The 26,425-nt window shown below is 38.4% G+C and overlaps 1 protein-coding gene across 2 annotated transcripts in view; it reads left to right on the forward strand.

Moving 5' to 3' along the window:
• Positions 1-16,984, forward strand: part of Stag1 (stromal antigen 1) — a 298,555-nt gene extending 281,571 nt beyond the window's left edge. For both annotated transcript variants that reach the window (XM_027414298.2, XM_027414299.2), the window contains 7 exons: positions 626-754; positions 7,122-7,327; positions 11,184-11,358; positions 13,089-13,199; positions 13,713-13,827; positions 14,836-14,916; positions 15,003-16,984. In XM_027414298.2, the coding sequence (XP_027270099.1) occupies positions 626-754; positions 7,122-7,327; positions 11,184-11,358; positions 13,089-13,199; positions 13,713-13,827; positions 14,836-14,916; positions 15,003-15,026 (841 nt within the window). In that variant the 3' untranslated portion in view covers positions 15,027-16,984. The remainder of the gene's footprint in view (positions 1-625; positions 755-7,121; positions 7,328-11,183; positions 11,359-13,088; positions 13,200-13,712; positions 13,828-14,835; positions 14,917-15,002) is intronic.
• Positions 16,985-26,425: the final 9,441 nt, after the last annotated feature.

A 26,425-nucleotide genomic window follows, 5' to 3' on the forward strand; every position in this document is an offset into this window, starting at 1 on the left:
TTAATGTAATTGGGTAGCAATATTTCACTTTAAAAAAGCTTTTTTAAACCACCTGTGGGGGTTTATACCTGTGGGTATAAAGAGAAAAGCTTAACCTATTCTTTGGTCTGTAAGACTTACATTGTAGGACATGTGTATTTTAAAAGATATAATACTTTTTTAAAGCCCCCTGGTAAGCATTGGACCTCCTAAACCAACTGGGGACTAAGTACCCAAATAGCTGAGCCTTTGGAGATTATTCTCAAACCACTATAGACACACACAAATGATTAACAGAAAACCTCAGTTAGTCTCACAGAGCTGGTTGGTACCATGAGTAACTAACTCCAGATTTCCTGCCAATCCAGTTTCTTTCTAAGATTTCGTATTGCCCTTAAAAAATACATTGGGGATATGGCTTTGTTTCTTTGTAGCTTTTTTTTCTTACAACTTACAGACTTGTACTGTAAACAATAAAATTAAATATATATACAAATACATCATAAAATTAGTGTTATTTTGCCATATAAATTTATCATACTTTGACCAAACCTCAGTAATGTTCCAAATGTTTTTATAATTTTTGCCCCTTGAGACAACTACACAATCTGAAAAAAAATTAAAATGTTATTTTCTTTAAATTCAGGGATGGAATAGAGTTTGCCTTCAAATACCAGAATCAGAAAGGACAAGAATATCCACCTCCTAATCTGGCTTTTCTTGAAGTACTAAGTGAATTTTCTTCTAAACTTCTTCGACAGGACAAGAAGACTGTGTAAGTTGAACACACCAAAAGAAGTGATTTTTAAATGGCACCATTGAAACTTTAATTTTCTTTAAATACTGGTAATAATAAAAAACCTGGAAGCTGTAAGATGGAATTAAGTAGATGAAAATAATTTTTCTTTTTTTTTTTTTTTAAGATTTGTTTATTATGTATACAGTATGCTGCTTGCATGTATCTCTGCAGGCCAGAAGACAACATCAGATCTCATTACAGATGGTTGTGAGCCACCATATGGATGCTGGGAATTGAACTCAGAATCTCTGGAAGAGCAGGCAGTGCTCTTAGCCTCTGAACCATCTCTCCAGCCCCCAAACAAAATTTCTTATTCTGTAGTTCAAGATGTGTGAACATTGGCTGATTACTATATATAATCCATGTGTACTTTTATATTATTTTAATTTTGGTTTTATTTTCTGTCGTCTTACATCAAGATTAGCCTTGTCTGTGTCTGTTGCAGCAGCACTTGTACAGTCCCATTATTCAAGAGCCCAAGGCAGGAAAGTCCCTAGATCACCTTGGCTATGTATCCAAACCTTAGCACTACTGCCCTGCCAGAAATAATTGGCTTTTCATACATTTTTAATTAAAAACAAAATAGAGAAGTCTATCTTTTTCAGAATATTTTGATGAGATATTGTAGTTAGAATAAAGTACTAAACATTTAAAAGGACTGCTACTAGAATGCCAAAATTTCTAAGTCAGTAGAAGATGAACTAGTTATAATAAATTTGAGTGAGCTAATGTGAATATAAATGGAAGTAATAGTTCTAAGAAAATATGTTAATCTTCATTTTGCTTACTACTTCAAAAACTAGTAGTAAGCCCATAATAAGGTCATATAATATTATAAAGCTTATATCCTGTTGTAGGGGAACAAAACATAAATATGTAGGCTAACAAATAAGATGGGTTCAGCACTAAAATCGGATAATATTAGAGAACAATAAATGTTAAATATTGATAGGAATGGGTGCTTTGAAAACTAAATCTTTGATTGGTTTTGTTTCTATTTTTGTACTTTTTTATTTTAGGTATTTATTCTTCAAGAATCTCATGCATATATACAATGTATTTTGATTATAAACACCCTCCACACCCCTCTTCCAACTCCCTCTAGGGCTTCCCTCAACACAGTCCCCTCTCAACTTCATGTCTTAGAGAAATGACTCATCCTCCTCCAACAGCCATCACTACCGTAGCTCCTGAGCTAGGGATAGGACCTTGTGAGCATCTCCCTCCATGTTGGAATTTGTTATGCAGTTTTTCTGCAGATAAGTTCCTGTGTGCAGTGGCTTGTCATTTCCAGAAGATTGCTTTGGGTGTTTGGAGTATTTTGTCTTCTCATTCATACTTTTAGGACTTCTGATCTTATGAAAAATGTCACTGATATTTTGCTAGACATTGTGTTAACACCTCTAGATCACTTTGAAAAGTATGGACATCTTAATGTTGATCTTTCTAGTTCATTGATGCAGATGTCTTTTTGTATGTTTTTATTTTGACTTTTTAACTTATTTCATCGATGTTTTATGGTTTTCTTAGAGATCTTTTACCTTTTTATTAAATGTTTCTATGTGTTTTATTGTTTTATACATTATTATTATATGTTTTATTATTGCCCTGATTTTTATTTCCAATAACTGGCTATTGAAATATAGCAATACCACTGGTTTTCATGTTGCTTTTGTATACTACAACTTGAGGTCATTTATTAGTTGCAACAGTTCTCTGGTCAAGTCTTGAGTTTTATACTTTTAGTATCATATCATCTGCAAAGACAATTTGACATGGTCCAATTTGAAAGTCTGTTATTTCTCTTATCTGATTGCTTTGACGAAATCTATTTAATTAGAGGTGATAAAAGTAGGCATCCTTTTCTTATTCCATATCTAAGGGAGAAAGTAGCTCACATAGTATGAAATAGTACATTGTTTTCCTAGCATCTGCAAGACCCTGGGTTTGTTTCCTTAAAGAAAAGGGGGTGGGTGGCTTGTCATAGAGTATCATATATAGTCTTTATTATATTTAGGTAATTTCCTTCTATGCCTGATTCAAAATTTTTAGTGATGTTGAATTTCATTGAATGCCTTACCCACATCTATTGAGATGATCAAATGGCTTTTAACACTCACTCTTTTGATGTGTTATGCTTATTTGTTTGATTTGTTGAACTACCATGTATCCCTGAAATGAGTCTTTCTCAATTACAATAAATTTATGTTTTAATGTTTATTAATATTTTGGGGTGGTTACATTTTATGTTATGTTAATCACAGAACTTAACCTGTTGTTTTGGTTTTGTTTGTGTCTGGCTTTGATATCCAGGTAATGATGGCCTTGTAGATTGCACTTGGAATAACAAGCATTTGGTTCTTTAAATGCTTAGCAGAACTCAGCAGTAAAACTGTCTGATGATTGGCTTTTTTTTACCTAAGACTTTCTTTTACTGATTCATTCCCTTTTAACTATTGGGCAATTTCAATTTTCTGTTTCTTCAGAGTCCACCTTGGTGAGGCCTATTATCCAGGAATTTGTCCATTTGTTTTCTAGGCTACCAAATCTGTCATTGTATAGTTATTCATTCTTTCTTTAGTGATATCTTCTCATGGTCTCTGATTGGAGTATGTTTTCTCTCTGTCTCCCCTCCCCCCCTAATCTTCATTATTAAAAATTTGTCAGTTTTGTCTTTCCAAACAACCAGCTCACAATTTCATTGATCTTTTGTAAGATTTTCAGTCTTTTTCTATTTTGTTTTTTGAGACAGGGTCTTACATACTGTTAACCAGACAGTTCTGAACTCACTAGCCCAGGCTAGTCTTGAACTTGTGATAATCCTCTTGCCTCAGACTCCTGAGTGTTAGGATTACAGAAGTGTACTGCCACATCTGTCTTCTACTCTAATCTTTGTTATTTTTTTCCCACCCTAATTTAAGTTCTGTTGGATTCTTTCTTTCCAGCTTGCTGAGATGCCATAATAGCTTGCACTCTAGCCGCTTTTGTGATGTAAATGTTGATTGCTATAAACTAAGTATTGTATTTGTTGCATCCCTTAGTTTTGGGTGAGTTGGGTTTCCCATTTCATTATTTCAATGATTCTTTTAATTGAGCTGGAGATGTGGCTGAGCAGTTTAGAGTAAGGCTACTTTTTTCAGAAGACCCAGGTTTGATTCCTGACACCCACATGGTGCTAACAACCTTCTATAATTCCAGTGCCAGTGATCTGGCACCCTCTCTGACCTCCCCCAGCACTGGGTGTGTGTGGTACATAGATATAGGCAGTCAAAACATCCATAATTTTTTAAAGACTCTTTAATTTCCTTTTTGATGTTTTTGCTATATCGATTCTTCAAGACTAGGTTATTTAAATTTCTGTGTTATTTGTATTGTTTCCATTGTTTTTTTAATTATTTTATTGTATTCAGAGATAATATGATTACAGAAGCTTATTTTTAGTTTACTGCTTCTTGTGTTGTACCCTATTATGAGGGGTTTTTTAATAATTTATTTGTTTTTATTATTTTATGTGCATCAGTGTTTTGGCTGCATGTATGTCTGTGTGAGGGTGTCAGATCTTGAAGTTATACAGTTGTGAGCTGCCATGTGGGTGCTGGGATTTGAACCCGGGTTCTCTGGAAGAGCAGTCAGTGCTCTTAAACCACTGAGCCATTTCTCCAGCCCCCTATTATGAGATTTATACTGGATTATTCTACTTACTGTTAAGAAAGAATATATTCTATTGAGGTGGTGTTTGGTTTCTCACCGCTAGTCTCAAACTCACAGAAATCTACCTTGCATGCCTCTGCCTCCTGAGTACTGGTATTAAAGGTGTGTACACCTGTATCAGCTTATATACTACATTGTGAAGTGAAAAAAATCTATAAATATATACTAAGTTCATTTGATCTAGAGTGCAATTTCATTCTCCCATTACTGTGCTGTACTTGAGTATATCTTTCCCTTTGTTCAGTTTGACATTTGTTGTATGCATTTGAGCACTCACTCCAAGATTAGGTGGGTAAAAGTTAAGAATTGTTATTTTCTTTTACTGATTGTCTACTTTGTCATTTCCCTCTTTGTCATTCAGAAATTGAGGTCTTTGGTCCAGATAAAATTGGTTTTTGTTCAGGGCTAGAGATACAGATCTGGTCTCATTCTTAAGGAGGCAGATACTCAGTTTTACAAATACCAGATGTTGAACAGGCTGTCTTTTTCAGTGTGTGTTTTTTACTCCTCTGCCAAAACGTAAGGGGCATTAGTTTTATATTTTGTTTCTGGGTCCTCTGTGTCCTGCTGGTCTACAGGCCTATTTTTAGGTCAATACTATGCTGTCTTTGTCAGACTAGACCTTTGAGGTGATAAGATACAGCATATTCTTTCGGTTTCTTGTTTTTGTTGTAGGACCTTTTGTATGCATGAGGTTTGCTGTATCTGCTTTCCTATTTTCATCCTCTTATTTTGAAATGCATTTTTTTCTATGTTCTCTTGGATAAAATATTCTTCTTTCTCTGTGTATAGTGGTCCTCTAAAAATGTTCTGCATTTCTGGCTTGGTAGTTTTGAATACATGCAAATATATGCAAATGCCAGAGGGCAAATGAGCGTTATTGAACAACCTGAAATAGTTGGTTCTCTTCTTTCACAAAACGAGTGCTGGGAATTGAACTCTAATTGTCAGGCATTTTCATTAACCCCCCTGAACCATCCCACCTGCTCTATTCACAAATTTTAAGTGATAATTTTGCAAGATGTAGTGGAATACTTTGAGGGTCTAAAATGTATCATTTTGTGTTTCTTGGCTTTTATGGTTACTGATGGAATATCTAGTATTATTCTGGTGTTTCTGTGTGTGTGTGAATCACTGTTTTTCCCTCACAACTTGAATACTGTGGCTTTGCTTTTGATATTTTTTACGGGGTGTCATGATTCTTGCTTATCATATGTCATATCTGTTCAGAATTCTAAATTTTTCTTGCATTTGAATGTCTATTTCTTTCTCAGGGTATTGGTAATTCTTCTCCAGGTTTCAGTAAGTAGATTGCATAAGCTTTTAATGTTTTCCACATTTCTTGGACAATTTGGTCATGTTTATTAGGTGTTTTCCTCATAGGTATCTGCATGCATTACTGCCATGACCTTGTACTTTATCTCTGTGATACAATCTTCTGTTCAGTTTGTGTTTTGGTGATAGTTTCTGCTCTCTTCTTTGATTCTTTCATTACCCAAATTTCTGTTTGGGCAAAAAAAGCAATAAATGAAATTGAAGGTATTGTCATCTCTGTGTTTCTTTCTAAATGGTGAGGTCACACTTACTGTGGGTCCTTACAGTTCTGCTTTCCCTGCATTTTCTAACTGGGATGTTGAATCTTTCAATTCCATCCTCATTTCAGCTTGTGTTCTCTTCAGTTTTTATCTCCTTATTGAATTCAGTTTTCAGATCCTGATTATCTCCATCATTTCATTCAGCTGTGTATTTGTGTTTTCTTGGACCTCAATCTGTTATCTTCTTGGAGTTTAATGAAGTCTTGGCATTCTTTGGTAAAGTTTATGATTTTTCTCTTAAATTCGATGACCTGGACGTTCTTTTTAGAGAACATGTCTATAAGATTAGTGTGTTTAATAGGAAACATCTGTTTTGGCCATTATGTTGTTTTTGTTTTTATGACTTGACTTGGGCCTTCTTTCTTTGGTTGTATGTCTGCTGTAAGAAGCTGCAGCATGACCAGAGCTAGGCAATTAAAGCTGGTGGTGGGTATGCCTTGGAATCCACTTTCTTCATGATCCAACTACTGGTGAAGCACTTCCTTCCTTTCCCATGCTGTTTTCCACTCCTGCCATCTCTGCACTCACAGACCTATCTCCAGACCCAAAGATGGTTTGGGAGCCATCTCTGCCTGGTGCTGTTTAACAGTCCACCTGCCTAGAGTAGCTCCACAATGCAAAGCCATACGAGTAGGTAAAAGCAAGAAAACAAGGTGTGGCTCACAAACCTACAACCTTTTCTTACCAAGATTGTTTGCTATTTGTCGTATCACCTTAGGACAACTTGCAGATGTTAAATTATTGTCTTGAAATTGTTTTCAGTTAAAAGGATGTTATGCTAGGGAAAGGATATGCCACATTCCTCACTGTAGCTTTTCTGAAATCCTGCCTTCATTTGACTATTCGTAAAGAAACTCAGATCTTTTGAGGCAAACATGGGAGGGAGGGAGAGAAGAAGGGAGGGAATTTAAAAGCACACTCACCCATGCACCCTTACTAACATATGCTCCCCTTTCAAAGGACTGTGGAAATGTGAGACAAAGCTGTGATGCATAAGCACTGGCATGAAAGTCACTGCTGTTGTTTTGTGTTTGCAGCCATTCGTATCTAGAGAAATTCCTCACTGAGCAGATGATGGAAAGGAGGGAGGATGTATGGCTTCCACTCATCTCCTATAGAAATTCATTAGTCACTGGGGGTGAAGATGATAGGATGTCTGTGAACAGTGGTAGTAGCAGCAGCAAGACTTCCTCAGTAAGGAGTAAGAAAGGAAGACCCCCACTGCACAGAAAACGAGTAGAAGGTAAGTGCTCTTCTACACTCTGAGGCAAGTTACTTTGCCTGGCTTACAGAGAATAAATAGCAAGTGATTTATGGAAACAAGATTCTGTGAGGAACATGATGTCATTATGTATTTGCTGTCAACTGAAATATCCAAAGACAAAGGTTGGTCATACAGAGAGAGGCAGAAAAGAAACATGAAACAGAATGCAGAAGACACAGTGGATCTCTAACTGTGTGGCTCTAACATTAAATTTTAACATAAAGTATTGTATTAAAACACATCTTAAAATATGCAAAGTAAAGTTTAAGAAAAAAAATTCATCTGAAGGTGGATATGGTAGTGTATGATTACAGTTCCAGCCTTTGAGAGGAGATGGAGTCAGGGCATCCTCAGCTAGATAGCAAGCTTGAGGCCAGCCTGAGCTACATGAGTTAGTTTCTCCCCCTCCAAACACACACACAAATCCATCTTACCAGTAGAGGATTGTTGGTAATTTGAGAGTATACCTCTGCACCAAATTAAACATACTAGATTACCTTTATACAGGTCTTTCATTGCTTGAGTAATTTATTTTCATGCCATAAGACAGTGGTGGCCGCCAGGCAGTGGTGGCACATGCCTTTTATCCCAGCACTTGGCTGCAACATGGAAAATAAAAGACCCACAGACAGATATTGGGATTCAAACTGAATATCACAAAAGCAAGGTAGCTGCCCACTAGCTTCGTACCTCTACCTCAGGCTGAATGGGCTGTTCCTGTCTCCACGAGTGCTTACCAAGCTTCAGACTGTAACCTTTCCTCAGCATGGCTGGAGAATCCTGAGACTTCAATGTCTTCCTATCTGCAGTGTGGTTGCAGAATGAATCCCTGATACTGACTACTGAAGACCCTGCTCCTATCTTTTATACCCCTCTAGTGCTGGGATTAAAGGCATGTGATCCCAGGTGCTGAGATCATCCTTGTGTGAAGCTGTTTCTCTTTAGGCCGGGATCAATCTTGTGTAGCTCTGGGTGGCCTTGTACTCACAGAGATCAGTCTACCTCTTAATCCTGAGTTCTAGGGTTAAAGGTGGATACCACCACCTCCTAGCTTTCTAACTGCTGGGATTAAAGGTGTGTGCCTGGCTTCTATGGATTGTGGCTGACTTTGCTTTCTGAATCCTCAGGCAAACTTTAATAAATCATAAATAATTTATCACCATACTTGCGAGGCAGAGGCAGGCGGATCTCAGTAAGTTCCAGGCCAGCCTGGTCTACAACCAGGACTGTTACACAGAGAAATCCTGTCTTGGAGAAAAAAGAAAGGGAGGGACAGAGGGAGAGAAGGAAGGAAGGAAGGAAGACGAACAAGACAATGGTGGCCAAATCTGACCTATAATATACCTTCTTAGACGGTAGGGAATAGGGACTTGAATTATCATGAAAATCTGATTAATGGGTATTTAAAAAAAAAAAAGACTAAAAACTTCGCTGTTAAAATACTTCTCTGAAGCTCACTGAGGGGTACTTCAGAGTAAACGTGCTCATTTTCCAGATAGCCTGTGCCTTCCCCGTGCTTCTGATAAGTTCTCATAACTTCTCTTCAGTTACCAGTACCACACCCTGCTGCCTACAATACGATGACTCACCAGAGCATAGCCAAACTCAGTAGCCTGCTCAATTTTAACGTAAACCTAATGTGCCTTTCCTTACTGGAGAAGTACTGACTATTGATAAAGAGCAAACTTTAAAATTAGTTTCATATTTCAAACCTGGCTTTCTCATTTTGAACATATTACTTAACCCTCTCTGAGTTTTAATAATTAATTGAATCAAAGATCCCAGAGTATGTAGAGTACTTAGCCTCTCAGTTACTATGAATACTAAATGAGGTACTTTCAATAAAACATAGTACACCCATGTTATTGAGTATAGTATTTGGCCTGTAAGTAGCATCCAGTAAATGTTAGCTATTTTCAGGACTCCCCAGGATCTCACAGTAATATTTCTTTAGTACCTGTCAGAAGACTAACATTATTAATGTTAAAGTTTAACAAAGTTTCAACATGCTTTGAGATGTCCTTTCACATTTCAACTTTGATACTTTTAGTTAAACATATATATTAAATCCTGTCTTTATACTTAATGAGCCTGGACTTTCCTCCAAAGAATGACTCTAGTTGTTTTCCTTTGAAGATAACTTTTATGACAACTTCTATCAAGACTCTACATGTCTACAACATGTTTTCCCCATTCATACTTTGTTCATCTATAATCTTTCTTTGGTTTTTCCAGGCAGAGTTTTGGAACTGTCTTTGTAGACAAGGCTGGCCTTGAACCACAGAGATCTGCCTGCCTCTACCTCCCAAGTACTGAGATTAAAGGTGTGTGCCACCACTACCTGGCTCAGCTATTACCTTATTAGGCAACACATACTAAATTCTTACATATTTTTCATGCATGTGATCATTTGTAAATGTTGTGTTAGTCAGCTTAGTTCCACACTGTTACCCATGATTTATAAAGAAGAAACTAAGCCTTAGAGAATTTAACTCACTAATAAACAGTCAAAACTATTGTTTTTAAGGCTATAAGACATATATGTGAGCTGGGTAGACAATTTGGTAATAGTTAAATGGTAAAAGAAAACTTGGCTATGTGGATTTGAAGGTTCAAGATTGTCAAGATAGGTTATGAGCTGGAGGCATTCAATGGCAGTTGAAGATGAAAGGTTATTCACTGTAAGAACTGTTTTCACTGAAGGATCTTTCGAGGTTAGAAGATGTATTCAAGGAGAGCAATCTCCTGAGGTAATTAGGTCTCCACTGGGCAGCTTCACAAAAACTACACTACTGCATTATGCATTTATCACAATGGCTTAGGTATGCAAATAATGTTTGTCAGCTCCAGTCTTTGCAAAGCAGCCTCAGGAGGGGGAAAAAAACCAAACATGACACATCACTTGCTAGTGTAGGGTAGTATATAATTTAGTTGTAAGCAAGCAGAATTGATTATATTTCTTCTGAGTTAAATGAAAGTGTAATTAAAAGCTGGGTAGGACAGTCAGTCAAGTCCCCAGAGGGACTTAAAGGCATGAAAACAATGAGCTTCTCTATCTCCATACATACAACCTGGCAGAAAGAGCAGTTGCCCTGGTGCTTATTGTTGACTTGTATTAACAGCATTTGCTGATTTCTCTGTAAAAGAGTGCTGCCACCTGCCACACCTTGTAGACTTAGTCCGTGGGTAGAAATGCAAAATAAGGTTGCCCAGGGCTCTGATTAACATTACTCTTCCCCCTCAGAGGTAAGGAGACAGGAGGCAGTATGATATTTGATGATATGATGAGCTAAAAACCTCATTTAATCCCTGTAGTTTTTAAGTATTAATACCTTCATTTTAAGCATGAGAAAACCCAACTTTATAAGAAGTCATTAACATAATACAAAATCGAACAAGAGAGTTGTGGAACTGGAATTTAAACTCCTTGCTCTAGCCAGGCATTGGGCATGGTAGCTCATGCCTGTAATTCCAGTTTGAGGAAGGCTAAGGCAGGAAGATCAGGAGTTCAGGGCCCACCTAAGTTAAATGAGGCCTATTTCAAAAAGAAAACACCACAGAAACTGAGCATAAGCTGGGCATGTTAGTACATGCCTGTATTCCCAGTACTTGGAGGTACATTCAGAAGGATGTTCTGATGGGGAGTTCAAGGGCCTCATTTCATGGTGAATTTGAACCAGCCTGGGCTACATGAGACTATTTAAAAAACAAAACAGTAAAGTGAAATAAATAAACTAGGTGGTCTAACTGTAGAGTCATGATTTTCAAGTGTTATAACTGCCACCAGAGTATGCTCCATCTCTGGTATTTTGAGACTTTAACTGAAATTTTGCAGATGAAAGTTTGGATAACACATGGCTAAATAGGACTGACACCATGATTCAGACTCCTGGACCCCTGCCAACCCCACAGCTCACCTCCACTGTGCTCAGAGAGAACAGCCGTCCCATGGGAGAACAGATCCAGGAGCCTGAGTCAGAACATGGTTCGGAACCAGACTTTTTACACAAGTAAGTACTAAATTTCATTTTCTTGGCATAAAACCTCTAACTGTTAAAGTAAGACTAAGAAAAACTGAGCACATTGCTGGTGAGATCTCGAAGCCACAAATGGAGAGTGGATAGTATATAAAAGTCTGCTAACACTATTGTGAATATCTTTTCCTCAAGTTTCAGACTTCTGATGTAGTTAGTGGGACAAGCTTCACATTGCTCAAATAAGTGTCGATTTTCTCTTTCAAGATTCAATGATAATTTGCTCCTCTGCCAAAACTACAGGAATGTTAGAGTAATAAATTTTAAAGCCTAAGAGAGCTTTGAGAAAAATTTAAATATTAAATGTCAGTTAATACTAAACGACATTTTGCGTGTATATGCGAGGAGCAATACAATCTCCTTGCCCTGTCCTGTGTGTTGCTATTAAAAGTATCTTTTTGCCCTTACTTCTTTAATAAGTGTATTTTTCCTCAAAGAACAAGTTCACAACCCTTTGAATGAACAGTTTCTCACTAAGTATGCTTACTTTGCATATGTATTGGGTACATCTGTTTCTTTAATGCATGTTAGGTCCTTGGCAGGAGCCTGTGAAAACTTTCTCTGGCTGTCTATAATGGAGTCTCAAAGAGATTATACACCCTTATCATCCATTTGATGATTTTAATTTAAAACTAGTCATGGTGGCACCACACCTGTAATACTTGGGAGGTAGAGGCAGGAGCTCAGAGATAACCTGAGTACACAGTGACTTTGAAACCAGCCTGGGCTACATGAGACTTTGTCTCAAAAGAAAAGCAAAACCTCTCTTTGTGTTGTTTCTGCTCCCAATTTGAAAATGTCCTTTCTACTTTACTTATATTGGGATAATGATGTGAATTCTGCTGATGGATAAGAGAAAATTCCTATCTAAACAAATTAATGTTGAAAATAGAGACAATTTTATAAGTATTTTGGACTTTATACCAAAGAATCTTTCTTCCAAGCCTGAAAGAATAATCTATGCCAACCATTGAATGGCTGAGCCTATTTACGCTGTTAGGCTTTGAGCTTTGCCTATGTCCAGCCTCTTGCATAGGCAAAGTCATATGCCTACTGTCCTTCCTTCAGGGTGAGTTCTCCTTCCTTAAGCAACCTGCCTTGTTATCCCAACTGTACCATTTATCAGTTCCATTGGCCATAGATTGTCTTTTGTTCCCTGCCCTGTATTCACAGGTCTTATCAAAGTGGTGACCCCCAAAGAGTTTTTATCTGCAGAAACACTAAAACCACCTATAAAATGAGGGGGGGGGGTTGCCATTTCCCATGTTCTTTTAAGCATAGAATACAGGTGAAGATTTCAGTCCATAACACTAAGAAAATATGTGTCATAAGGACTTCTAAGTACTAAGAAAAGATGTGTTATATCCCCTTTTTTTTTCTTTTATGCTTCAGAGGGGCTTGCTGCCTAGCTAAGTACACAAGTGAATGGTATAGTAGCTTGAAACAGAATTCTGGGAATGCCTTTATTTGGCAGAGATTGGGGCATGAAGCTAACACATAGTCTAAGGATTAATAGCACATGAGCCTGTTTCTTGTGAACACTTAGAGATACTTGGAAACAATTGACTTTGTTATTTGCAAAGCAATGGAATAAATCTAAATCCCTTACCTGATGATTTAGCCAGCCAGCCATGGCTTAATTAGCATGAAGCTAATTCCCTGTATACATTATCTGTTGCACAAAACAAATAATAGTATTCTCTCAGTCCCCAGATGCAGATCTCTTGGTTAGGCCAGCCGAAGTTAGAAGACTTGAATCGGAAGGACAGAACAGGAATGAACTACATGAAAGTGAGAGCTGGAGTAAGGCACGCTGTGTAAGTGTCAAACTGCTTATCACAAGGGCATAGTAGCTGCATGGTGCTGGTTGTTTGGGTGTCTGTGCTTCTGAGTAGTTAAATGAGTCTGGCTATGTTCTGCAACGCAGAGTGACAGAGGGCATGGGCACTTGAAGCCTTCTGCACACAGATCATAGTGCTGCCACTCTCTGGATTTATAGACACAGCCAAGATCTAAAGCTCCTATCTCTTGGGTTCCTTATTTGAAAAATTGATATGTGATTGAACAGAACTTAGAGCAAATTGATGCACAGCTTAGATACTTCATTATTTCTTATTAAAGTTAATACTACTTTCTGTTGAGTTGAAGTGAAAATTTGAAACAAAGGGATAATACTTTTGTTGGGAATAACCCTAATTTTCTTTGAGTTCAGTATAGTCTATAGGTCATAATTAGAAAATGTGCTAGCTAAGAAAGAGATGGGACTCCAAGCTGGGCAAGTCTCAACAGCTTTGTGACCACCTTTTTTTTTTTTTCTTTTTTTAAACCAGTCGGGGTCTAATGGAGGAAGACGCTGAGCCCATCTTTGAAGATGTAATGATGTCATCTCGGAGCCAATTAGAAGATATGAATGAAGAATTTGAAGACACCATGGTTATTGATTTGGTAGGGAATTTACTGGGATTTTTTTGTTTGTTTATTTTTTTCCTTTAAGTATATAAGGCCTTTGAAGTTTAAAATGATATTCTTGCTATGGGAGAGAACCTAAGTAAGGAGTGATGGCCATTATTTAACTTTATTGTATGTGCATTGGTTGAAGGTATCAGATCCCCTAGAACTGAAGTTAACAGACAGCTATGAGCTGGGTTATGAGTTAAACCTGGGTCCCCTGGAATAGCTGCAAGTGCTCTTAACTGCTGAGCCATCTCTCCAGCCCCTCTTGGGGCTGCTTTTAAGCAATCATTTTGGGTCTTAGCCAAAAAAAAAAAAAAAAGCTAGGTTTTCTGGTTTGTGGTTTTTCTATTTTTTTCTTTCAAAAATATCTTTTGGCACAGCATGTATATTTGCCATCTTGTACTTTAAATTGGAACCTGACAAAATATAGTGTGTTCCAACATTCAATAATCAAATATAGAATGTGGAACTTGTATATTCAGTTTAGAAGAGTATCTTTGAGATAAGATTAATATAGACTAGCTAAAGCTGATACAAAGAAAGTTTTTCATGAATGGTAACACATGAAGCTGTGGTTTTCGCAGTTCTGTTATATGGTCCAGCATGTTGGTACACACCTGTAACACCCAGGAAGGGATGGGAGTTTGAGATGAGAGTATTATAAGCTCAAGACCAGAAGTGGTGGTACTTACCTTTGATCTCAGCACTCAATAGGCAGAGGCAGGAAGATCTCTTAACATGAAGCCAGCTTGGTCTACACAGAAAATTTCAGGCCAGCCAAGGCTACAAACAAACAACAGAAGTATTAATTGAAAGTCATTTTCTCTTTTGATAATCAAATACTGCTGCATTATTAAAATCTATATTTTATATACAAGCCAGATTCTCATTCTCCATTTAAACTTGACTCTTAATTGTTCCTATGTGTTTATGTACTGAAAAAAAATTAGCATTTATTACATTTCATTTCCCTGGAAAAATAAATGATTCTCTTTTCAGCCCCCATCAAGAAATCGACGAGAAAGAGCTGAGCTGAGGCCAGACTTCTTTGATTCTGCAGCTATCATAGAAGATGATTCAGTAAATACCAAATCATCACTCCTTTTTATTTAAAATTCCTCAGTCCTGGGGATACAGAAAATAATTGTATTTCTTATTTTTTCTAGGGATTTGGAATGCCTATGTTCTGAAGTCTGAAGAAAATTTACAAATCTGGAACTCTATTATTTAGAGCTAGAGGCCTATATACTGTGATAGCTTGTATGGGGGAAGAAACACTTTTGATGTGATCTGATTTGTTTTGTAATCAAATGATTGAAGGTTGGTCCCTTTTGCAGTGACAGAGCAGCATGTCAGTTACCCACGGAAATGTTGGTGAACATCACCTCGGAAGACTGACCAAAAAAAATCATTTGTACTCTAATGTCGGACTTAGTACAGATGTGTGTGTGCTTTTCTGAAAGGAGGAAGATATTTTAAATTTTTAAAACAGCTGTCAAAATAAACACTGTTATACACCTGTTTTATGAAAAATCAGCATTGAGTAAAAAAATATTTTTAACTTTATTTTCCTGTTGTACAATTTAAAAACCGTTTTAACATTTTGCCTTTTTATGTTTTAAAAGCTAACCATTTTTATTAAACTATGAGTAAGCAGCTCGTTCTCATCGCCGAAGAGTGTTTTTGGAGCTCACTGGATTTGGTTGACCTTATAAAACAGAAACACTGAAGGAACAGAGAATGGACAAGCTAAAATAGAGTTCTAACATCGTGCGTCTCTGCCAAAAACCACACACCCTCTGTGGACGGATGTGAATTCCCAGATTTTATATACTCTTGAATAAAAAAGGTTTATTTTTATTTATAAGTGGACATAAAAATAAATGTCCATGCAGCCATTTTTCCAACAGATGCTGTACACCGTTCATTTTATATAGAATAGGGAGACTCGAATACAGTGCATTTTTCTATTGGTCTTTATTCTGTGCATTTTTAGCAACTTCTACCAGCAAATAAAGTATTCTCAGTAAAACAAAAATGGTTCTCAAGTCATCGGTCTTGCTGTTTCTAACTACTTGTTTCATGCCCTGCCAAAGTCAAGTTACACAGACTTCCGTTTTCATGAAATGTTTCCTTGCCATTCAGAAGTACTTTTAAGACATGTGACTGTCTTCTTCCCATGCACTTAATTACCCTGAACCCGCTAATTTTGTGAATTTGTTTACCAATCATAGAAGTCTGTGCTTAGAGGGTGACGTTCCTAAGCTTACCTTGAAATACAGCTACATTTCAGTGTTAAGTGTGCATAGTAAGAAAAATTCTTTTGGAGGAAGAAATTCTGAATCTTCAGGACAGTCTTCAGTGGTTTAGAGTTACATCTGCTTACTTTTATGACTTGCTATTGTTTTTAAAAGCCCACTTAACTTTTTCCTGATTTTAATGTAGGCCTCCAAATTTCCCAGCCAATCTATTCACAGCTGTTTCTGGGGTGGTTTTTAAATAGCTGCAACAGAATTGAGAGGCTTTCCCTTTTTACCAAAAATGAAGAGCTTTTTTTTAAAAGTATGTGAACTGATTATCTTTTGTGTGGGAAAGCAAAACATGATTTTATTCATCCTTTTAGTAGACAAGATTTTTCTCAACATTTGTACAGTTCAGAGGAAAAAAATACACAAAAACCGTGGTCACCAAAAATGTTTTACCTACTAACTCAGCAAGTCCTAGGCTCCATTTAAGAGATCTGGGACCTTGCTCTCTCCTAGAAATGTGGGCTCACTGGAACTCAAGAGGGAGGGATGAATGGACTGTCCACCTCAGCCCTGTCTGGCTGTGGTTCTGTCCAGGGACCCATCCCTGAGGGGCCCTGGAATAAGCACAGATTAATCCTTTGCTTGACAGTCTCCAGTGAACACATGCTGATTTAGAATTACAAACCACCATGCAACAGCAAAGAAGGCTTAATCTCTACTCCAATGGGTTTCCAAGTTCAGTTTGAAGTCAATCAAATTTTTGTATTTTCAGTGTCTCCTTGATTGATTTTGCTAGTAATTCTGTAAATTGTACATTTGCAATATGAAGTTTTTTTTTTCCTTTTGTACAATTTGAAACTGATGCTTCACCTTTCCTTTAATAAACTATTCAAAATGAGGCTTGTGGTGGTCATCCTGTTGTTGTTCCTGGTCAAGAGACAAGGTTCGCAGAGACTGTTTCCTTACTGTTGCCCTTAAGAGTTTGTTCTTTCAGATCATTTGTCACATGAGAGCAAGACTTCCTGTTAATGTTGTTTTGGTGAGTTTTGTTTTTAAGACAGGGTCTCACTTAGACCAAACTGGCCTCAAACGCACTGATCTGCCTCTGCCTCCCAAGTGTTGGAAGTAAACATTTACCACCATTCCTGGCTAAGATTTAAAAAATAAAATAAAATAAGAATTGTTAACAAGTTTCGAATTGCTCAGATTTTCCGACAAAGAATGATGAGGTCAAGCCCTGTTTCCTCCTACCTAAGATCCTGTGTGGTTGCTCCTAACAGTAGCCCTTTGGCAATTTCCAAGATTGTACATTCCTGCAGAAGTGAAAGTTTCTTTTACCCTTAGTGCCCACCTCACTCAGAAGCAGTTACAACCTACACTGTTTATGTTCAGACATCATTAAATAGCCCAAATTGCCATTGTAGAAAAGGTAAGGACATTGGAGATAGGTAAATAACTGGGCAACCAAATAAGGGGATCTATGTTTAGACATAGTTTTCCCTATTGTAATTTTCATCTGGGACAGATAGGCTTATTATAAATCTGAGCTGTGACCTGAGTAATTTGCCACTCTGTCTTGGCATCCAGGTAAGAATCCATTATTAACTGAACAGTGTATGCATTGTTGTATGGACTGTGTCAGAATCGTCACTAAAGCTGGCTCTAAAACCGAAGATCTGTGGAACGCAAGACAGCAGAGATGAAAAGCACAAAAAATATTCAGTGCAACTATAGCAAAAAATTTACTGGTTCTAAAGTATCTTGAAGCACAAGCAGCATTTAAAATAAATAAGATGATTAAAGAAGAATATTTCCAAAACATAAAATGTCATGACTAAAGAACAAAGAAACAATATTCAAACCGGCAAGAAAAACGTGCAAATTACTTGCAAAGGCAAACCCATCAAAATAGCATTAGACTTCAACAGAAACCCTAAAACTCAAGAAAGCATGGACTAATTAATACATTTCAAAACTTGAAAGTAGTTTTGGTTCAAGACAAGCACAAATTAAAGCCACTTATGGACACCAAACCAACAATGCAGAAGAAAGAAACCCTACACAGGAGGGGAAAACACCAAAGCAAGGAATAAATTCCACAGAAGATTGACAACAAAGGAGAACTGAAAATCCTGTCTAGGGAGCTGAAGACATGCTTCACAGTTAAGAATACTCATTGTGCTTTGCAGAGGACCGGCCTTTCTTTCCTAGCAACCAGATTTGGTGGCCCACAACCAAATGCAACGCTAGAGCTAAGAAATCTGACATACTTCTGCCTTCTGTGAGTAACTGCACATGTGTGCACGCACAGACATCCCTTAAAATAACCCTCATGCAAATTCAACCACCCTAGTATGAAGAGAGAAAGCAAAAAACAGCCCAACCATTAAGGAAAACAACAAAATTAGAGAAATATGCAAATCTCTTTAAATAAGTAAATAGATATTTTCTTAGCTCCTTGTCTTGCTTAGTTTATAGTCATTTGGGAAAAAAACTCAAATTGAGAAAGTGCCTCTATGAGATTTGCCTATAGCCAAATCTGTAGAGTAGTTTTTTTTGTCAGTAGTGATTGATGTGGGAGGACCCAGTTTGTTGTAGATAGTGCCACCCTGGGCAGGCAGTCCTGAATAAGAAAGCAGTCTGAGCCAGTCATGGGGAATACACAAGTAAGTACAGTTCCTCCATGGCTTCCGCTCCACTTCCTGCCATGGCTTCCATCAGTGATAAACTTACAAACTGTAAGGTAAAATAAACCTTTCCTTCTCAAGCTTCTTTTGATCATGGTGTTTTATCACACCAATAAAAACCCTAGACATTCAAAAAAAAAAAAAGACAGAATTTAAAAGATGTACAAGTTGGTTATCTACAAAAATAATAATAATAATTTACCAGAAAGTCATAGACTGAAAGTGAAAGAATAGAAGTCAGTGTCAAACAAATGGAAATTGAAAACAAGCTGGAGTAGTTATAATTTTATCTGACAAAGACGACTTTAAGCCAAACTAAAAAAAAAAAAATGCAATAATTATTCTAAAGTCTATCAGTATCCTACAATTGCAATATACACTTGCTGAATGTTTATACACCCATTTTCACATACTGCTGAATAAACAGAAGGCTATGATAGTGGGTGACATCGGTACCTCAAATTAATGAATAAATAAGAAAGAAACCAGTGTTAAACTGGATCTCAACATACTTAATATATCTATATAATACTCCATCTAAAAACAGTGGAATGCACCTTCTCAGCAGCCTACTTTAGGTCAAGTGTTAACAAACACAAAAAAGTAAGATTTATAGATCATAGTGGAATGAAAATAGAAATCAGCCAGACTATACAAATATGTAGGGATTAAACTGTGTGCTTGCATGATCAGTGTACCTTTGAAAAAAATCATTCAGGGAATTTTAAAACTAGAAGAAAATGGAAACACAGCCTAACAGAAACATTTGGATAAAGGTATTTTGGGGGGAGAAAAAAAATAAACCTACTTTACTGTTTTTGTTGCCTATTCAATAATAGGGAAGTCTCCTTTCAACAATTGCTCTAAATCAAGTTGTCCAACTTAGCACAAAGCACCCTTACCAACTAAACAATCTTGCTGGCCCCAACAATAGCATTTCTAAGAAGAAGGTTTAGATTGATGACTGTTTATATTTAAAAAAATAATTTAAATCAGGCCTGGTTATTCATCCCAACTACCTAGGAACCTGATGTAGGGAATCACAAATGCAAGGAAATACTGGGCAACTTAATGAGACTACCTGAAAATAAAACTTGAGAGCTGAAGGTAGCCCAGGGCAGAGCGTTTGCCTAGTATGCATGAAACATTTTTCAGTAACAAAACAAAAATTGTGAAGATCCCAAATAACCTAATGATATGCCTCATGGTCTTAGGGAAGGAAATAAAATCCAAGTAGGTGAGAATTACAGATCATGACAGAAATTAATATTGGAGACTAAAAGTCATGCAAATAAACGTTTTTATAGATATGAAATTCACCAGCCCTTGGGCATACTAATCAAAACAAAGAAGACCCAAATTAACAAAACCAGATGAAAAAGAAAACATTACAACAGATACTAATGAAATCCAGATGATCACTAAGAAAGCATTTGGAAACTACATTCATACCAGGCAGTGGTGGCACACTCTACAGTTCCAGGACAGCAAAAGCTGTTGTACAGAGTAACTCTGTCTTGAAAAACAAAAACAAACAACAACAAAAGAAATAAAAGGAAAGAAAAACAAAAAACTAAACAGTATTCTTTTAAGTATTTGGCCTCCTTTTTATTTTTATTTAGAAACAAAATCACTGTGTAGACCAGGGTGGCCTTGAAGGCAGAGAGATCTGCCTGCCTCTTTCTTCCCAGTGCTAAGATTAAAGGCGAGCACCGCCATGCCTACCCTGGCCTTCTTTTTAAACTTATCAGTACCTGTAACCTAAAGAACATTAAACAAAAACAACAAAATTAAAGTGGTAGCATCAAGCTGTTCCTTTTTTCTTAGTTTGTCTATGCCATTGGAGAGAACTAACTACTTAGAGTTGTGTGTGCATATATGGGCACACAACACACACAAGTTTGTTTTTATCTGTAATGATTGGAGAAATTGAAGCTCAAAGCTGAAAATAGTGTGACTGCAACAAACCCAGAACTAGACATATCCACTGAATTCTGTGCCTTTCAAGAATTCAAGTCCACTCTATGGCCAGTATTGCCCTTATAAGAACAGAACTAACTAATCAGGCAGTGGTGGTGCACGCCTTTAACTCCAGCACTGGGGAGACAGAGGCAGGCAGATCTCTGTGCATTCAAGGCCACCCTAGTCTACAAATTGAGTTCCAGGGTAGCCAGGCTACACAGAAACAAACAAAACACCGAAAACCACAACAAAAACACAACTGTCACTGGTGAAACTGACACAGAAAGAAGTTCTTAATAGTAGTACACTTGCAAACTGAATTCAACAAAACATCATGAGCAAGGTGGTTTGAATCCAGAGGTTTGAGAATGGTTTGATAAAGATACCTGTATTTAGACAAATAAATGATCATCTCAATAAAGTGCTTTAAAAAACTCTAAATAGGAACCGAAGGAATGTATGTATCTTGACATATGTAACAAACATAAAGCCAAAATCATACTCAATGGGAAAAAAACAGCATTTCCTCTAAAATCAGAAATAAGGTTTTCCCACCTGCACTTTTACTTAATATACTCCTTGAAATATTAGCCAGAACAATGAGAAAACTGGAAACAAATAGGAAATAAAGAAGCCAAAATATAGCCCAGGGGTGTGGAACATGCCTTTAATCCCAGCACTTAAGAGGCAGAGGCAGGCAGATCTCTGAGTTTGAGACGAGCCCAGTTTACGAAGCAAGTTTCAGAACAGACAGGACTACACAGAGAAACTCTATCTTGAAAAAAATAAACGAAAGAAGGAAGCCAAAATATTCCAATGTGCACATGGTGTGATTGTTTGTTCTGTTTAATAGTCTTTAAGACTCAACCAGAAAACCCTTTCAACAGTGGAGCAGGATATGAAATCTATATGCAGAAATCAGTAGCTTTTCTATAGACCAGTATAGACCAGTAATGAATCTATAGAGAAAGAAATTGGGAGAAAATTCTATTCAGCATACTCACACACACACACACACACACACAAAAAAAAAAAAAAGCACACAGACACAACTAGAAATAAGACTAGTCAAAAAAGTAACAGACATTTATGTCAGCTTTAAACTACTGAAGAAAGAATCTGATGATACTAGATCAAATTTTCTTGTGCAGCAGTTTCTTCTGAGTGGAAACATTCCTACCAGGAAAGATAGGAGAGGCTCTTAAAATGCAAAAGATAAATAATTCACAAATCTCAAGAAGTTCCAGAAACTAACAAGATTCACAGGTCTTCTCCCTAAGATTATAGAAGCAAAAACTTGATGGGTAAAAGAGGCAGAGCTGTCTGGAGGAAGGTCTGATCAGCCAAGTTGCCTTTGAGAATGAGTGGCATCTAGCTCTGGGGTAGCAGGTTTCATGAGTTATTACATGTTCTGTAGTGGGCTTTTCAGTGATGCATTGTATTTTGTTTGGTTTTGATTTTTCAAGACAGTTTCTCTGTGTAGCACAGAGTTCCAGGCAGGCCTGGAACTCACATAGTTGGGAGTAAAGGTGTGTGCCGCCACTGAGCAGCTGATGCATCTGTCTTTTAAGTAACCCCTCATCCACACTCCTCACATCCAATAAATTCTCTGCTTTGCCAAGCTGAAATTGGGTAGAATCCTTACTTTGTCTTGTTGTGGCTCTCTATCTGGGATGAGTAGTTAGTTGCCCAAGTCTCTCCAGGAAAAGTCTCACAAATTCCTATGTCAATGATAAGCTGAATATTTTTAAAAATGGTTATATTACCAAAGATGATCTACAGACTCAGTGCAATCCCCATGAAAATTCTAAGTGTATTCCTTTAAAACTGGAGAGCAGCAGAGGAAGATATCTGACCTTTGTCTCTGGCTTCCACACACATGAATTTATGAGCCTGTATACCACACAAGCATGCAGAATCAAGCACATACAAAAATATTAACCAACAAATTACACTCGTTCTATCTCATCACAGCCAAAATGCCCATCATCAAGACAACAAATGGCAGATATTGCCAAGAATGCATGGAAAGAGGAATCCATATGCCGCTGGCGGTAATATGAAGTGGTGCAGCCAAACAAGTGGTCAGTATTGTTAGAAATAATTTCAGGGTCACAAAGAAAGAGAACACTACTCCAACAAAGTGTCTAGACAAAGCAACCCACTTTTGGATAGCAAGGGTGTGAACACAGTGAGATTAAAAAGTTGCACATTGGCTTTTATTTTAACTCAGGTGGTGACTGTGTCTCTTTCCCATTGGCTGGAGCCCAGCCTCAGGGTCTCAATTGGCCAGTCGGAAAAGAACTGGCACACAGGAAATGAAGGAGGGAGGAGAAAGGGGAAAGGGTTTGCTGCTTCTCAGAGAAGAAGGGCCATCAAATTCCAAGAATACAGCAGTTAGCCTTTGTATGAACAAAGGTTTTACTGTGTGTGTATGGGGGGAGGCGGGGATGACAAAGACTATCAATTGGACTGCCTGGGTTAGAAAAGCCATAGTCTGATATAAGAAACAGGCCTTAAGACCCACCATAGCCTGCATCTCCAGCCTCTTGCCTAAGCAGACTAATTCCTCTGCCTCCAGCTGCTGTAGCTGCCTATTAGGTTCAAAGCAGCACCCCAAAATGGTAGTGCTAGGGACATTGTCCTAAACAAAAGACTTTGGCCAGGAAAAACAGGATTATTATTGGGTAAACAGAGGCCTAAAGGTTGGTTTCTGTTTCCAGGAACCTCCCTTAATCTACCCCAAAGGTCAGCTACCTTGGGCAGGGCCTCTAGCTCAAAGCCCCCCCAGCCTGCTGACTGTCATATGGGATCTGCTTGCTTTTCCGCCATATTGCTCTTCTCTCTGTCCACCAAGAGACAGACTTAGCAGTTTGATCTCCAATAAGCCTCTCTTTCAGCAGTCTGGTTCAGTGGTTTCACTGTGCCCTCACTAACACTGCACACTGACAACGGTGTCTGGCACCTAACAATCTATTTGTGTTCTCTTTGGGATCTGTGCTTTCCCAAGACTTGGTTCTGGACTGCTACAAAGTCACAGAAGCCTTCCAAGTCTAACCATTTCAAAGTGTCAGCTTCCTTTGACACCTGGCTAGTGTTAGAGGCACATTGTTAAGGAAGCTCTTACGTTCCCTCTAGAAACCAGTAAATATATCATGTAAAGCAATGTGTTAAAACTAAAACAAAACAAACAAACAATACCACCGAGGTCTGGTGTTACCTTCCTTAGTATAAAGGGGGTTACTCCCTGAGGGCGCAGGGGCACCAGGAAGTTCACGAGTACCACCATCTTCTTTTATCCCATGTGGAATTAAACCAAGATGGTGGCAAAGTTATAGAACATTCACATCACTATGATGTCACTAGACAAGATGGTGACAAACCACATGGCTACTTTCTCATTTACTCAGCTTCCGTGGTAAAATGAGACAATTTTCCATCATGGCACAAATCCCTGAGAGATCCACATACAACAGGCTAATGTGGACACATATAAGCATAGTTAGGTTAGCATGGATAAAGGAAGAGATGACCTATGACCTAGACGAGTAGCCCAAATTAGCAAAGAAACAGGAAAGAACGCCATTGTTTCAACACAAGAAAGCTGAGTCTATGTATCTTACCACACAAACTATAAGTTTAGATGCCAAACGCTATTATCTGAATCTTGTTTTAGCTACCCGTCAACCCCCCGGGAACAAGATACTGCTTAGCACCATTTTATCTCGGGCACTGTGTAAACTAAGATCAGACAATCTGTGACATTCATTATTGGCCAGAAATTAAGACCCTTGGAAACTAATTTGTCAAACTACTTAATTCTAATTTAAAACCTTAGTACCCAGGCCAGGCATTGGTGGCCATGCCTTTAATCCCAGCACTCAGGAGGCAGAGGCAGGTGGATCTCTGTGAGTTCCAGGCCAGCCTGGTCTCCAGAGCAAGTGCCAGGATAGGCTCCAAAGCTACACAGAGAAACCTTGTCTCAAAACAAAACAAAACAAAACAAAAAAATCTTAGTACCCTGTGTGGCATTTCGAGGCAGTGGTGAGGGGGGAGGGGTTCAGGCAGGGTTTCTCTGTGCAGTTCTGGCTGTCCTGGAACTTGCTGGCCTTGAACTGGCCTTGAACTCAGAACTCTGCCTTGCCTCTGACTCCCAAGTGCTGGAATTAAAGGTGCATGCCACTACCACCTGACCTTGTGTGGTACATATACACAACAGAATTTTAGTATTCCCTTATGAAGGATAGTGACATTGGGACTGGACAAAAGCACCTGCTGCAAACCCTGACAACCTGAGTGAAATCCCTGGGACCACATAGTGAAGAGAAAAAACTCCTTCAGAGCATTCTGTGATCTCTATGTATGCATGCATGCATGCATGTATGTATGTATGTATGTATATGCATGCATATGCATATGTGTTTGTGTATGCACAGGCACACACACAAAATAAACAGACGTGAAAAAGATGAGGACTGACACCCAAGATTGTCTTCTGACCACTGCATGCAAACTGTCACACATGCACACCTGTGTTCACATGAACACACATACATACAAAAACACAAAAGGTAAGTTTTTAATGTCATGGATACCAACAGGCTATTACTTCTGTAATACACCCCAACTAGGATGATGATGGAAGAGAAAGATGATCTGAAGAGTATAAAAAATTACTTCACACCATAAGAAAACGAGTCCTTGTGAGGAGGCAGAGAGGCGCTGAGTGGACGTGTGGAGTGCATTCTGACTCGGACTAATCGACACAGTTCTAATTGACCCATGGGAAACTGGCAGGGTTCCAGAGAAGCATGAGTCTGTGTTGTCTGTTCTTTATTCCTTCCTTCATTGCCCCTAGCCGGGGTCCTAGGTCCCAAAGCTATGTGGTTCATGTTGGGAAGAGACCCACTGTGCTAGCTTTCCATTACTATGAAAAAATACCTCAGAGAAGCAACTTCCCAGGAGGAAGAAGGGCATACTGTTTCAGGGGCTCTGTTCAATGGGAACAAGGCCTTCTTGCTCTGAGCAGCAAATCACATCATGGCAGACGTGATGGGGAAAGCTGATAAGGCTGTGGGAAGCACAGTGAGGTGCTGGGGTCCCAATATGCCTTCAAGGGCACACTCCTCAGGGTAACGTCCTCTGCTGGGTCCCATCTCTCGAAAGTTCTAACCAATAGCACCTAGACAGGGGACCAGCTCTACAATGCTTTGGAGATCACATATCCAAACCATAACATTCCCCTCTGGCCCCCAAAGGCTCATTCATGTCCATTTCATAATGCAAAATGCATTTTTAGATCATCCAAAGCTTTAACTGGTCCAGTACTCAGGAGGCAGAGGCAGGTGGATCTCTGAGTCTGAGGCCAGACTGGTTTACAGAGCAAGTTCCAGGACAACCAGGACTGTTATGAAGAGAAACCCTGTCTCCAAAAATCCAACAATAAACCAAATCGAACAAACAAAAGAGGCCCCAAACCAAACAAACCAGCTGACAAAGTAGATCCTGCAAGTCCATGTCTAACATCCCAGGCACAAGGTGATGTGTGTCCCTCACCTATGAGTCCCCTGGCTGCAGTCCGTCCACACAGCCATTCTTTGGGGCTGGCTGTGCTTACTGCCCGACATTCCCTCACAGTAGGCAGTCCTTGTTCCTAGCATCCAATATGCTGGGTCTCCACTGTTGCTCTGG

The sequence above is a fragment of the Cricetulus griseus genome, chromosome 4, assembly GCF_003668045.3.
Source record: "Cricetulus griseus strain 17A/GY chromosome 4, alternate assembly CriGri-PICRH-1.0, whole genome shotgun sequence".
Taxonomy (NCBI): domain Eukaryota; kingdom Metazoa; phylum Chordata; class Mammalia; order Rodentia; family Cricetidae; genus Cricetulus; species Cricetulus griseus.